We start from the raw sequence: 14,263 nt of genomic DNA on the forward strand, positions 1-14,263 counted from the left end.
GTTTTGAAAACGCGGTGAGCTTTCGTGTATTTCTACTGGAATCATCGCGTCCGACTCGTATACCAAACTGAAAGGCGTCTCCATAGTAGAGGATTGGGGCGTGGTGTGATATGCCCATATAATCCTTGGCACCTCTTTTGCCCACGCCCCTTTGGCCTACTCTAACCTTCTTTTTAACCCCCTCAGAAGGACTCTGTTTGCTGACTCTACTTGTCCATTGGTCTGGGGGTGTTCAACCGATGCGAACACTTGTTTGATTCCCACTTTAGCGCACAGATTTCTTAGCTGCTGACTGGCAAACTGGGTCCCGTTGTCAGATATCAGGCGCCTGGGTACGCCAAAGCGACACACGATGTTTCTCCACACAAAATGTTGTACCTTATGCGCAGTGATTTGCGCCACAGGCTCCGCCTCTATCCACTTAGTGAAGTATTCTATGGCGATGATCAGATACTTCATCTGCCTGATAGCCAGTGGGAAAGGGCCCAGGATGTCAATTCCCCATGTGTGGAAAGGCCACGGGCTGTATATAGACCTTAACTCTTCTGGCGGCGCCTTGTGCCAGTCGGCGTGCTTTTGGCGTTGCTTACACCGTTGGGCGTGCCGTGCGCAGTCCTCTTTCACTGTTGGCCAGAAAAAACCTGCGCGTATTACCTTGGAGGCTAAGGATCTTCCCCCTACATGGCTTCCGCAGACGCCTTCGTGTAGCTCCGCCATTATCCTGGTGCACTCATCGCCACTGACGCATGTTAGGATAGGGTGAGTGAAGCCGTGCCTGAACAGCACCCCATCCACCAAAGTATATCTGGCGGCATTTCTTTTGACTTTTTTGCCCTCTTCAGGGTCCACTGGAAGAGCCCCATTCGCCAGGTACCGTTTATAGGGCGTCATCCAGGTGTCTCCCTTGGACAAAACACAGACCTGCCTCTGCTCTTCCTCAGGCACACCCGCGTATATGCTGATGCGGGGCGCCTTCTGCATATCTTGGGTTAAAGAGGAATGGCTCCTCGGCCTTCCCCTTGATGTATAAATCTGGAGGACATCCACCCTGTTGTCTTCCACGAATCGACGCGGAGCTTTGAGAGTCTCCTGGATCACTGTCCTCTGTCTATCCCCCTTGCCTGAGCTGGCCAGCTTTGCAAGCAGGTCAGCTCTGGCATTCTGCTCCCTCGGGACATGTATCAGCTCAAGAGCGTTGAACGCCCCCTTCAATAACTGGACGTATCTAAGATACGCCACCATCTGTGGGTCCTTCGCCTGGAATTCACCCGACACCTGCCCCGTAATCAACTGAGAGTCGCTCTTCACCAGGAGGTGCTGTGCGCCCATCTCCTTCGCCAAGAGCATTCCTACTATCAGGGCTTCATACTCTGCCTGATTGTTACTTGCCTTGAAGGAAAAACGCAAGGCCTGCTCGATGAGTATGCCGTCGGGTCCCTCCAACACTATTCCCGCACCGCTCCCTTGTTGGTTTGAAGAGCCATCAACCGAGAGTAGCCACTGCGAACTAGGTTCCACCTCTTGCTCACCTCCGGGCGAAAGTTCTGCTACAAAATCCGCGTACACCTGCCCTTTGATGGACCCTCTAGGCTCGTACTGGATGTCGAATTCTGACAGCTCCACTGCCCAGCGTACCATTCTTCCTGCCACATCGGGTTTCTGCAGCACTTTCTGTATAGGGAGATTGGTCATCACTACCACCGTAAAACTGTGGAAGTAATGACGGAGCCTCCTAGCAGAAAACACTACTGCCCGCGCTGCCTTTTCTAGTGCTTGGTACCTCGTCTCAGCCCCCTGTAAGGCCTTGCTCACGAAGTAGATGGGCTTCTGACTCTGGTCCTGCTCTTGGACCAACACAGAATTGATGGCCCGCTCCGTTACAGTAAAATACAAACGGAGGGGCACGCCCGTTACCGGCTTGCAGAGGACCGGTGGCGTCGCCAGGTACTCCTTCAACTTAATGAAAGCCGCTTCGCACTCATCAGTCCATGCAAAGCGACTGTTTCTCTTGAGGCACTGGAAGTACGGGTGCCCCTTTTCTCCTCCGGCGGAAACAAACCTCGAGAGCGCCGCCATCCGCCCTGTCAACTGTTGCACCTCCTTTACCGATGTCGGACTCCGCATGGCGATAATGGCAGCACATTTGTCGGGGTTCGCCTCTATCCCCCTCTCGGTGAGCAAAAAACCCAAGAACTTACCGGCCTCTACCCCGAAAACACACTTTTCGGGGTTCAACTTGAGGCGGTATTTGGATATTGTGTTGAACAACTCCTCGAGGTCTGCCATGTGCTGCACCCTACTCTGCGACGCCACCACCATGTCGTCGACATAAGCGTACACATTCCTCCCAAGCATTGGCGCCAGGACCTTATCCATTAGCCTCTGGTACGTGGCGCCCGCATTTTTCAGCCCGAAGGGCATCACCTTATAACAGTAAATGCATGTCTCCGTCATGAATGTAGTTTTGCTCTCGTCTCTTGGGTGCATCTTGATTTGGTTGTACCCTGAGAAGGCGTCCAGGAAACTTAACACCTTGCTGCCGGACGCGCTGTCTACCAAGGCGTCGATGCTGGGCAACGGATAGGAATCCTTTGGGCACGCCTTGTTCAGGTCCGTGAAGTCAACGCACATTCTCCACTTTCCGTTCGCCTTTTTCACCAAGACGACATTGGCGAGCCTCCCAGGGTACTGAATCTCCCTAATGTGGCCAGCACTCAGCAGCTTCTGCGTTTCGTCTTTCACCACCTGTTGTCGTTCCTCATTGAACTTCCTCATTCTCTGATGCACGGGGCGGACCGTGGCGTCCATGCTGAGGTAGTGACACAGGAAATCAGGGTCGATGCCTGGCATATCCGAGGCGGACCATGCGAAGGCATCCAGGTGGCGCGAAATCACTTCTACCACCCCTTCCTGTTCTTCTGGGCTTAGCGAACCTCCTAACTTGAAAGCTTTGCCGCCAATCTCCCTTTCTATGGCGTTAGCTGCAGGCTGCTCCCTGCTATCATCTTCGACGGACGCCGCCTCTTCGACAGGCGCCGCCTCTTCTACGGGCGCCGCGTCGTCAGGGCCTTCCTCCATTGGCACATCTGCTTCGGGCCTCGCCCTCTCTACTATGGCCGCTTCAGGCGTCAGCCCAGCGGGCGTCGCCTCAACCATCATCGTGTCCGCTCTTGGCGGACGTTCATACACCATAAATACGCCTTTCTTCGTCTTCAGGCTGTTTTCATAGCATTTCCTCGCCTCCTCCTGGTCTGACCTGATGACTATCACCCGGCCACTGAGGTCCGGTAGCTTCATCTTCATGTGACGGGTGGAGGACACTGCACTCAGACGGTTTAACGCCGGTCTGCCCAGCAAAATATTGTAGGCAGAATTAGCGTTCACGACGAGGTACCGAATGCTCTCTGTACGGGAGGCCTCTCCGTCTGTGAACGTAGTCCTCAACTCCAGGTACCCCCGGACTTCTACCTGGTTATCCCCGAACCTATACAAACATCCCGTATAGGGACTCAGCAGATCGGGGGATAACTGTAACTTATTAAAGGTCGACAGAAACATGACGTCTGCCGAGCTTCCTTGATCAACAAGCACTCTGTGGACCTTCCTTCCAGCTGTGACGACTGAGATGACAACGGGATCGTTGTCGTGGGGCACCACATCTCGGAGGTCTCTTCTTGTGAACACAATATCTGACTCCCAGGGCTCCCCCGAGAGCCTCTCCTCGATTGAATTCACCCCCCTCGCATATTTCTTCCGCTGGGAGGCGGTGGGTCCTCCGCCGGAAAAACCTCCAGCAATGGTGTGGACCTCACCAAGCACAGGCATCTCGTGTGCTGGCTCATCTGCCGGCGGTGGCAAGGTGGCGATCGTTGTGGAATCTGCGACATAATCTTTCAAAAACCCAGTCCTCACCAGCTCATCTAGCTGGTAGCCCAACGACAGGCAATTATCAATTTGGTGCCCGAAAGCCTCGTGAAATTCGCACCAAGAGTCTTTACGGGGCCCTAACACCTTGTCGGTCTTCGCCGGTCGCCTCAACCTCTCAGCCATGTTGGGTACGGCGATCAAATCCTTCAACTCAACTACGAAGTTGTACCTCGCCGGTCTTGCTCTTTCTCTGGCGGGGCGTTCGCCTCCTGCTGGGCCCCGGGTGATGGAAGAGGGCCCAAGCTCACCACACTATGAAAGCCAAGCTTCCAAGGCTAAGACTGTCTAGCTTATGAAGAGGAGCGTCTAGACTCAAAGAGGAGCGTCTAGCCTAAGATATGGAGCGTCTAGCCTAAGATATGGAGCGTCTAAGCCATGATATGGAGCGTCTAGGCCATGATGAGGAGTGGCTACATAAGGAGCATCTAGAAGGACCGTCTAGCTCACCACACATGGATCAAGCTACGGTTTGGGAAAGCCTTGTAATTGGTACATGAAGGCCCAATAGGGGTACTTAGTAGATAGGGTAGTGTAGAAAGCACATTTGAAGGAAACATTCTAGAATCTAGGGTTGTGTGGCCGGTCATTGCACATGGCACATGGCTTAGAATTTAGATTTAATTTTGGTTTTCTTTTCCTTAGAATTCAGCTTAACATTTACGTCCAAGATAGCCTATAAATAGGAAGGCTATCTCATTGTATTTTTCAAGTTTAATTGAGTAAGGTTATGCTGCCATTTTTGTGCACAAGCTTTACTTCTCCTAGAAATCTAGGCTCTAAACTTCAATCCTTTCACCTTCTCCCTTGAGCTGGCCGAACCACTCAAACACCATACTCATCATGCACCTACAAGGCCAACACAACTCCTAGGAGGGTCTTGATCATCTCACCAATTGCTTCCGCACCTTATTTTCTACTTTGATTCAAGAAGAACACATGAAAATGCCATCATTTGGTATCATGAGCTTTTGGTTCTTCAAGATGAGTAGCTTGGTCTTTTAAATTTTCAGTTCTTCGTTATTTCATATTGTCATTTAAATTCCATACTTGTCTTGCTGTTTTTACATTTTAAATTGTTCTTGGTGTGCTTATGGAAGATCCAACCGAAGCACAATTGTTCAATTGATCTTGAACAAATTCTGTGCAGCTTGTGATAGGATTCCTTACACCATTGAGTGGCTGTTTTCTTTTAGGAATTTGAGTCCTTATTGCTTTCTTAATTTTGCTTCATTTTATGCTTTGAGTCTTTATTTTCTGAATCTATAAATGTTGTGTCAAGTCATGTGAATCCATATTTGTCAACAATTCTTAGTAGTCCTATTATTGGCTTGATTGTTTCATGCTTTTGGGTCTCTTTAAATTGTTTGAATCTGCTGTTCTTTGATCCTTTGGTGCCTTTTTATTTTTAGTTTGAGTTCATAATTGTGTCTTAGTTCTTACACAATTTCCGTTCTTACAATTCCATTGTGTTAAATTTTGGTTATCTTGTTGTTTTTTCCAGTTTTCCAGAATTCCCCTGTTTACACCTTCTCTGTTTTGGCTGTTTTAACCCAGAAAAATATTTCCACCCATATAAAAATTCTGATTTTCTGGAAAATGCCTCCACCCCATACATCCGTGCTAGGCACACCAAGTGCTTTAAATGTTTTGGAAGAGGGCATGTGCAAGCGCAATGTCCAAACCAAAGGGTTTTGTTTTTAAAAGGAAAAGATGAGTACACAAGTGGTGAGGATGAACCTAGTACTCAAGAAAAAGGGGAAGGAGAAAGGATAAATCCTTTGGAGGGGGACTTATTGATGATTCAAAGAATCCTCCACAATCAACCTAGTGCATCCAACGAGACACAACGAGAGAACATTTTTCATACTAGATGCAATGTTTTAGAAAATATATGCTCTCTTATTGTGGATGGTGGGTCATGCTGCAATTGCTGTAGCACTAGATTGATTGAAAAATTAAAACTACAAGTAGTTCCTCATCCAAAACCGTACAATTTACAATGGATCAATAAGGATGGAGAACTACGTGTAGACAAACAAGTGGAAATCGAGTTTTCTATAGGTAACTACAAAGACAATGTTTTATGTGATGTAGTACCTATGGAAGCTTGCCACATCTTATTAGGTAGACCATGGCAATTTGATAAGAAAACCTCGCATAATGGTCTAACTAACGAGATTTCTTTCATCCACAAGCACAAAAGATTTGTACTTAGCCCTTTACCACATTCCCAAGTGGTAAAAGACCAAATACAAATGAAACACAAAAGGGATGAAGAAAAAATAGAAAAAGAGAAAAATTTTGGGAAACCAAAGGCGTGGGAGAATAGTGTTACTTCCCACAAGGTCATTCAACAAGTCAAGCACAATGAAACTACCTTTACAAATATGCTTCTTGTTGAACAACCTAGCCTTTCCTATTGTAAAAGAACACTTGCAAGCATGCGCACAAAAGAAAAGTCTTTAAAAGAAGCTTGCATAGATCAAGACTATTTCTCAAATGTGTTAAGATATCCCAAAAGAATGACAAGTTATCTATAAGCAACTACCAATTTTTGTATGAAGTAGTGCCTAGAACAACTTGCCATGTCTTATTGAGACAACCATTGCAAAATGTACAAATTTTCATAAACAATGGTTGTACCAACGAGACTCTCTTTGCACATAAGAGAAAAAGTCTACAAGAAGGAGAACTCATGGGGCAAATGAGAGTTGATGAAACTCTAGAGCTTTTAAGAGGAAAACTTTTGTCACCCATGAGAAAAGAGGTTCAAAGACATTACTTTAGGTACAACTCTTGTTTTCAAACTACACTTAAAGCAAAGTCTCAAGAACTTTATGCTCCTTCACCTTTTGTAAAAGATACTTGGGAAGACACACATTTCATATTAGAGCTTCCTAGGACAACAAAAGGTCTTGATTCTTTCTCCATGGAAGTGGATAAACTCTTCTTAAGAAAAGTGACAAGCCTCCATGATTTATTTTCAAAAGTAAGGGATAGAGCTCCAAAATTTGAAGACATAGCTCTCCCTTCTATGCTTCACGAAATCATGAGGGACACCCACAATTCTTGGGATGAGAATCCTTTTCCTTTTATACATGCATACAATGGAGTAGTCCACAAGATTACTCATATCTCTCCATTTGAAGTTGTATGTGAACATAGTCCTCTTGCCTTTTTAAAGTTGTCACCATTTCCTAAAGGTATTATGCCTAAGGAAAAAGTAACTACTTTTGAAAATTTTAGAAAATATAAGAGGATTAGAGGGCACCTACAACCCTCAAAAGGGAGATATTGTGAGAAGTTGGCCAACACAAGAGAAAAGCAAGAGTGGCAACTTCATACAATTATTTGTTCTCCAAAGGCTCACCCTAACTCCTTTGCTTTGTTTTCAAGATTCACATAGGTTGATATTTGATCCGGGAGGACACATCTTGACGAAGCAAGAGGCTGCTATCCGAGATCAAGAATGCAAATCTGAGGATAGATCTTCTCATGAAGGAGGAGATGATGGACACCATCCAGCCACAACCATCCCCCGAGCAAAAGCCTTGGATTTGAGGACAAATCCTTTTCAAGAGGGAGGGGATGATGGAAGAGGGCACAAGCTCACCACACTATGAAAGCCAAGCTTCCAAGGCTAAGACCGTCTAGCTTATGAAGAGGAGCGTCTAGACTCAAAGAGGAGCGTCTAGCCTAAGATATGGAGCGTCTAGGCCATGATGGGGGAGCGGCTACATAAGGAGCATCTAGAAGGACCGTCTAGCTCACCACACATGGATCAAGCTACGGTTTGGGAAAGCCTTGTAATTGGTACATGAAGGCCCAATAGGGGTACTTAGTAGATAGGGTAGTGTAGAAAGCACATTTGAAGGAAACATTCTAGAATCTAGGGTTGTGTGGCCAGTCATTGCACATGGCACATGGCTTAGAATTTAGATTTAATTTTGGTTTTCTTTTCCTTAGAATTCAGCTTAACATTTACGTCCAAGATAGCCTATAAATAGGAAGGCTATCTCATTGTATTTTTCAAGTTTAATTGAGTAAGGTTATGCTGCCATTTTTGTGCACAAGCTTTACTTCTCCTAGAAATCTAGGCTCTAAACTTCAATCCTTTCACCTTCTCCCTTGAGCTGGCCGAACCACTCAAACACCATACTCATCATGCACCTACAAGGCCAACACAACTCCTAGGAGGGTCTTGATCATCTCACCCATTGCTTCCGCACCTTATTTTCTACTTTGATTCAAGAAGAACACATGAAAATGCCATCACCGGGGCTGGGGCTTTCTGGCCTCGTAGGGGCGTCTTGCCTCTGGCTTCTTTCTCCTTGTCGTGGTCTCATTGACTCTGACGGGTTGAACTCGCGCCGGTCCCCTCGGGCGTGGGGGCACGGCGCTGGTGCGCTTCACACATACCTCCCCTTCCGAAGCAATATGCTCTACTGCCCTGCGCCGTAATTCAGCGAAAGTCCTAGGGCGATTACGGATAATGGATTCTCCGAAGGGGCCGGGGCATACGCCTTTCACAAATGCGTACACGATCATAGGCTCTTCTGTTGTGCCAACCTTCACGACCTGGGCCCCGAAGCGATTGATATACTCCTTCAGGGTCTCCCCCTGATATTGCTTCACGTCGAACAGGTCGTAGGAGACCGGCGGCGGGGCCTTGTTGGCTAAGTACTGTTCTCGAAATAACCGCGACAATTGGCGGAAGGATGTGATATGACCTTCTGGGAGGCTAATGAACCACTCCATAGCCATCCCGGTCAGGGTGCTCATGAAGAGCTTGCACTTGGCAGCATCAGAACCGCCTATCAGGACCATCTGCGTATGAAATGCAGCCAGGTGCGTCTCTGGGTCCTCCATCCCGGTGAAGATCACCTTGGGTCCCGCGAACGTGTTCGGGATCGCTGCGTCTAGGATCTCCTGTGAGAAAGGAGTGGAAAATTCCCTTGGTGGGGAATGGTTCTCCGTCTCATCCTGTCCAGGCCGCCTCCGATCGTTTCTCAGGCCCTGGCGCAACTCTTCATTCACACGGTGGAGCTCTTCGTTCCGCTCGTGCGAGGCATCGAGGTCTGCCTGCATGCGTTCTTGCTCCAGTTTCGAATCCGCCATGTCCTGCTACAGCCCCCTCATTATCTCCAGGACCTGCTGCATGGATAGGTCTGCTGGGGCTGCGCGCGCCGCTCTTCGTCTGGTGAGGGCCATTGTCGCTCCCAACTCCTTCAACGTTACTGTAACTTGATAAACCTTCTCGAACTTGTGATGGGACTGATGTTTTATATCTGCCCCACGGTGGGCGCCAAATGTTCCGTCCGGTTGACCGGGACGTCTTCGTGCGCGACCTCAACCGTCGGCTAGGGACACCTTCCCACTGGTTGCCTGTGAATTCCTGCAAAAAAGAGGACAAAGAGGCGCCCTAGCGGCCGTTTGCACTCCGACGCTCAAGTCAGCCAGCAAGAAACACCAAAAAACTGTCCACCTACGTGTCTGAGCACCGCGTGTGGCACTCTGAAGGTGGTGAAATAAATGTGTATATGTGTGTGCTGTCTCCTCAGGCAAAAATATTCCCCAGTCACTAGTACGCAACCTTGAAGCACGAGCAAGCAACTAGAGAGTTCTCTGGTAAATTTGCCGAAGGTTCCAACCCTTTTTCCAACATTCTCCGCGCTATTTAAACTACCCAAGCATTTAAAGCGCCGTAAAGCGCTTTTAATCACAAGCGTAACGCACTCATTAAAGCGCTTAATTAGAAAACGCAGCGCATTTAAGACGTTTGAAACGCTCGGGAGCCATTATAGTACCTGAATGCTCGAAAGGGAAACTGTATTGAATAACTTTTAATTACCTGGCACCTGACTAAAGGGTGTTTCTATTCTGGCATGGCTGTCGTACACGTGGAGGGCCTCACGACGCCATGACCCCATCTGGGGGCGCTTCGGCCCACCTGGGGACGTTTCTACGTGTGAGTCCTCCTGCTGGGAGTGCTACTGCGCTAGGGGTGACTTTTTGGGGTGCCAACTCATGCCCCCAAGTATCTAGTCACTTACTTTGAGAGCGTATCTGCCTTCCTTTTGTACTCTGCACCCGGTTGCCCTGGGCGTGACTTTCCTCTTGAGTCGTATCTGCCCTACGGGCGTCTCTGGGGCGGCAGGAGCACGTCACGAGTCAGGCTGCCCTTCACTGGTACTATTACTATGGCCTTGAAGCCACCTTTTCTTTCTCTTTACTGCTGCCCCGTGCTATTGGGACCTGAGGCCTTCTCACGGCGTCGCTCCCTCCATGGTCTTTCCTACCCATGGGTATCGGGGAACCACACCGTGATTGCCTTACTTTAGCACTATTTGATCTGGCGACGCCCTAGCGAGGCGATGCCTCCATCTAGGCTACGCTTTGCCTTGGCGACGCCTCCCCCTGGCGACGCCTCGCCTTGGTGACGCCTTGCCTTGGCGACGCCTGGCCTTGGCGACGCTTCCTCTTGGCATCTCTACACCTAGGCGACGCCTTGCGTTGACTTTTGACCTTCCAGTCGTTGACTTTGACCTTGACCTAGTCATCCCGGATACGGGACGGTACAAGACCAAAATCAAGAAACAAATAAGCCAAACAAAGTACTACTATGATTTGATGACATTTTGGAAAAACATGACTAGACAAAACACATATAGATTCAGAAATTAAAAGACTCAAAGAGCATAAAAAGAACCAAATAAAATTGCAATATGACTCAAATACCTAAAATAAAAAACAGCAACACAAAGTGTATGGAATCCTACCAAAAATTGCACAAGGATTGCTCAAGATCAATTGAACAAGATGCACCGATTGGAATTTCCAAACAGTACACCAATTCAAAGCAAAAATTAAAAAACAGCAAGACAATATGGAATGTAAAGATGAACAACAAGGAAATAAGAAGAACTTAAAATGAAAATGACCAAGAACTACTCATCTTTGAAGAACCTATGCTCATGATACCAAATGATGGCATTCTCATGGAGCTCTTCTTGGATGTTGAGAAAAATGGTGCGGAAGCTATGGATTGAGATGTGCAAGATCCTCCTAGGAGCTAAGGTGATCTTGAAGGTGCATGATGTGTATGGTGAAGATGAAGATTAGGTCTTAGAAACTAGGCAAAAGCAATGTATGGCAGAATGTGGGCAGCATAACATTACAATCATTAATCTTGCAAATACAAGTGATAGGCTTCTCCTTTTATAGGCTAAGGAGGCCGTAAATGTTAAGCTAAGAGAAGATGAAATGTAAGCCAAATGAAATGAAAATGTGAGGCACATGGGCACATGGAGCACATGGGTGCACATGGGTGCACATGGCTTCACAAAACCGTCCCTTTATTAGTGAAGGCTTCTAGAAACCTTTAGCTAATCAAGGTTAACTCCTCCTTAATTCTAATGTGCAGAAAAATAAACATTTGTCCACATGGCTATGCCATTTACACCCCAATTAAAGCTAAACTACACTTGATGGGCCTTCACGGAATATGTGCTAGTATGCCACTCTCCCATTCATAGCTTGATCCAAGTCTTCTTTGTCCTACACGCTCCTAGCTTGGCCTTCTTGTCCTAGATGCTCCTAGCTTGTCTTAGATACTCCTAGCTTGGTCTTAGACGCTCCTAGCTTGTCTTAGACGCTCTTGACTTGGCTCTTGCCTTTCATGGACGGTTGTGCTTGGCCCTCTTCCATTAAATACTGATGGTACCATTAGTGTTATTGATGGCAATAATTCTGATGGTACCATTAGTGTTATTGGTAGGAATAATACTGATGGTACCATCTGTGTTATTGGTGGCAATAATACTGATGGTACCATAAGTGTTATTGGTGGGAATAATACTGATGGTACCATCAGTGTTATTGGTGGGAATAATACTGATGGAACCATCAGTGTTAATGGTGGGAATAATACTGATGATACCATGAGTGTTATTGGTGAGAATAATACTGATGGTAGATTCACAATTACTACTGGGAATAGTACTGATGCTACTATCAATGTTATTGGTAGAAATAATACTGATGGTACCACCAGTGTTATTGGTTGCATAATACTGATTGTCACATCAGTGTTATTGTGGGAATAATATTGATGGTACCATCAGTGTTATTGGAGGGAATCATACTGATTGTACCATCAATGTTATTTGTGGGAATAATATTGATGGTACCATCATGTTATTGGTGGGAATAATATTATAGTACCATCAGTGTTATTTGTGGGAATAATATTGATAGTACCATCAGTGTTATTTGTGGGAATAATATTGATGGTACCAGCAGTGTTATTGGTGGGAAAAATACTGATTGTACATCAATGTTATTGGTGGGAATAATACTGATGGTACAATCAATGTTATTGGTTTAAATAATACTGATGGTACCATCAATGCTATTGGTGGCAATAATACTGATGATACAATCAGTGTTATTGGTGGGAATAATACTGATGGTAGCATCAATGTTATTTGTTGGAATAATACTGATGATACCATCAGTGTTATTGGTGGGAATAATACTGATGGTACATTCACAATTATTACTGGGAATAATACTGATGGTACTATCAATGTTATAGGTAGAAATAATACTGATGGTACCACCAGTGTTATTGGTGGCAATAATACTTATTGTCCCATCAATGTTATTGTGGGAATAATATTGATGGTACCGTCAGTGTTATTGGTTGGAATCATACTGATTGTACCATCAGTGTATTTGTGGGAATAATATTGATGGTACTATCGCGTTATTGGTGGAAATAATAGTGATGGTACCATCAGTGTTATTTGTGGTAAAAATATTGATAGTACCATCAGTGTTATTTGTGGGTTTAATATTGATGTACCAGCAGTGTTATTGGTGGGAATAATACTGATGGTACCATCAGTGTTATTGGTGGGAATAATACTGATGGAACCATCAGTGTTAATGGTGGGAATAATACTGATGATACCATGAGTGTTATTGGTGAGAATAATACTGATGGTAGATTCACAATTACTACTGGGAATAGTACTGATGCTACTATCAGTGTTATTGGTAGAAATAATACTGATGGTACCACTAGTGTTATTGGTTGCAATAATACTGATTGTCCCATTAGTGTTATTGTGGGAATAATATTGATGGTACCATCAGTGTTATTGGAGGGAATCATACTAATTGTACCATCAGTGTTATTTGTGGGAATAATATTGATGGTACCATCAATGTTATTGGTGGGAATAATATTTATAGTACCATCAGTGTTATTTGTGGAATAATATTGATAGTACCATCAGTGTTATTTGTGGGAATAATATTGATGGTACCAACAGTGTTATTGGTGGGAAAAATACTGATTGTACCATCAATGTTATTGGTGGAAATAATACTGATGGTACAATCAATGTTATTGGTTTAAATAATACTGATGGTACCATCAATGTTATTGGTGCAATAATACTGATGGTACAATAAGTGTTATTGGTGGGAATAATATTGATGGTAGCATCAATGTTATTTGTTGGAATAATACTGATGATACCATCAGTGTTATTGGTGGGAATAATACTGATGGTACATTCACAATTATTAGTGGGAATAATACTGATGGTACTATCAGTGTTATAGGTAGAAAAAAATACTGATAGTACCACCAGTGTTATTGTGGCAATAATACTTATTGTCCCATCAATGTTATTGTGGAATAATATTGATGGTACCATCAGTGTTATTGGTTGGAATCATACTGATTGTACCATCAGTTGTTATTTGTGGGAATAATATTGATGGTACTATCAGCGTTATTGGTGGGAATAATAGTGATGGTACCATCAGTGTTATTTGTGGGAAAAATATTGATGGTACCATCAGTGTTATTTGTGGGAATAAGTGATGGTACCAGCAGTGTTATTGGTGGGAATACTACTGATGGTAATCAGTGTTATTGGTGGGAATAATACTGATGGTACCATCAGTGTTATTGGTGGGGAATAATACTGACGGTACATTCACTATTATTGCTGAGAATAATATTGATGGTACTATCAGTGTTATTGGTAGAAATAATATTGATGGTACCACCAGTGTTATTGGTGGCAATACCATCAGTGTTTATTGGTGGCAATAAATTGATGGTACCATCAGTGTTATGTGGGAATCATACTGATGTTCCATCAGTGTTATTTGTGGTGAATAAATTGATGGTACTATCACGTTATTGGTGGGAATAATAGTGAGGTACATCAGTGTTTTGTGAAGAGAATAATATTGATAGTACCATCAGTGTTATTTGTGGGAATAATAGTGATGGTACCAGCAGTGTTATTTGTGG

At 45.1% G+C, this 14,263-nt stretch overlaps 1 protein-coding gene across 1 annotated transcript; it reads left to right on the forward strand.

Annotated features, from left to right (window-relative positions):
- The first annotated feature begins 11,867 nt into the window (after positions 1–11,867).
- On the forward strand, positions 11,868–14,059 carry LOC137809908 (uncharacterized). Its single transcript, XM_068610967.1, has 6 exons — positions 11,868–12,022; positions 12,372–12,659; positions 12,797–13,123; positions 13,409–13,542; positions 13,659–13,793; positions 13,908–14,059. The coding sequence occupies exons 1-6, from the start codon at positions 11,868–11,870 to the stop codon at positions 14,057–14,059; spliced, it is 1,191 nt and encodes a 396-aa protein (XP_068467068.1).
- Positions 14,060–14,263: the final 204 nt, after the last annotated feature.

The sequence above is a fragment of the Phaseolus vulgaris genome, chromosome 2 (genome assembly GCF_000499845.2).
Source record: "Phaseolus vulgaris cultivar G19833 chromosome 2, P. vulgaris v2.0, whole genome shotgun sequence".
Taxonomy (NCBI): Eukaryota; Viridiplantae; Streptophyta; class Magnoliopsida; order Fabales; family Fabaceae; genus Phaseolus; species Phaseolus vulgaris.

Coding starts and splice junctions, on each gene's coding strand:
- LOC137809908 (XM_068610967.1), top strand. CDS start 11,868: ATGAGTGTTATTGGTGAGAATAATACTGATGGTAGATTCACAATTACT. Junction 12,023..12,371: donor ATTGTCACATCAGTGTTATT/GTGGGAATAATA, acceptor TGATACAATCAG/TGTTATTGGTGGGAATAATA. Junction 13,794..13,907: donor TTGTGGGAAAAATATTGATG/GTACCATCAGTG, acceptor TGGTACCATCAG/TGTTATTGGTGGGGAATAAT.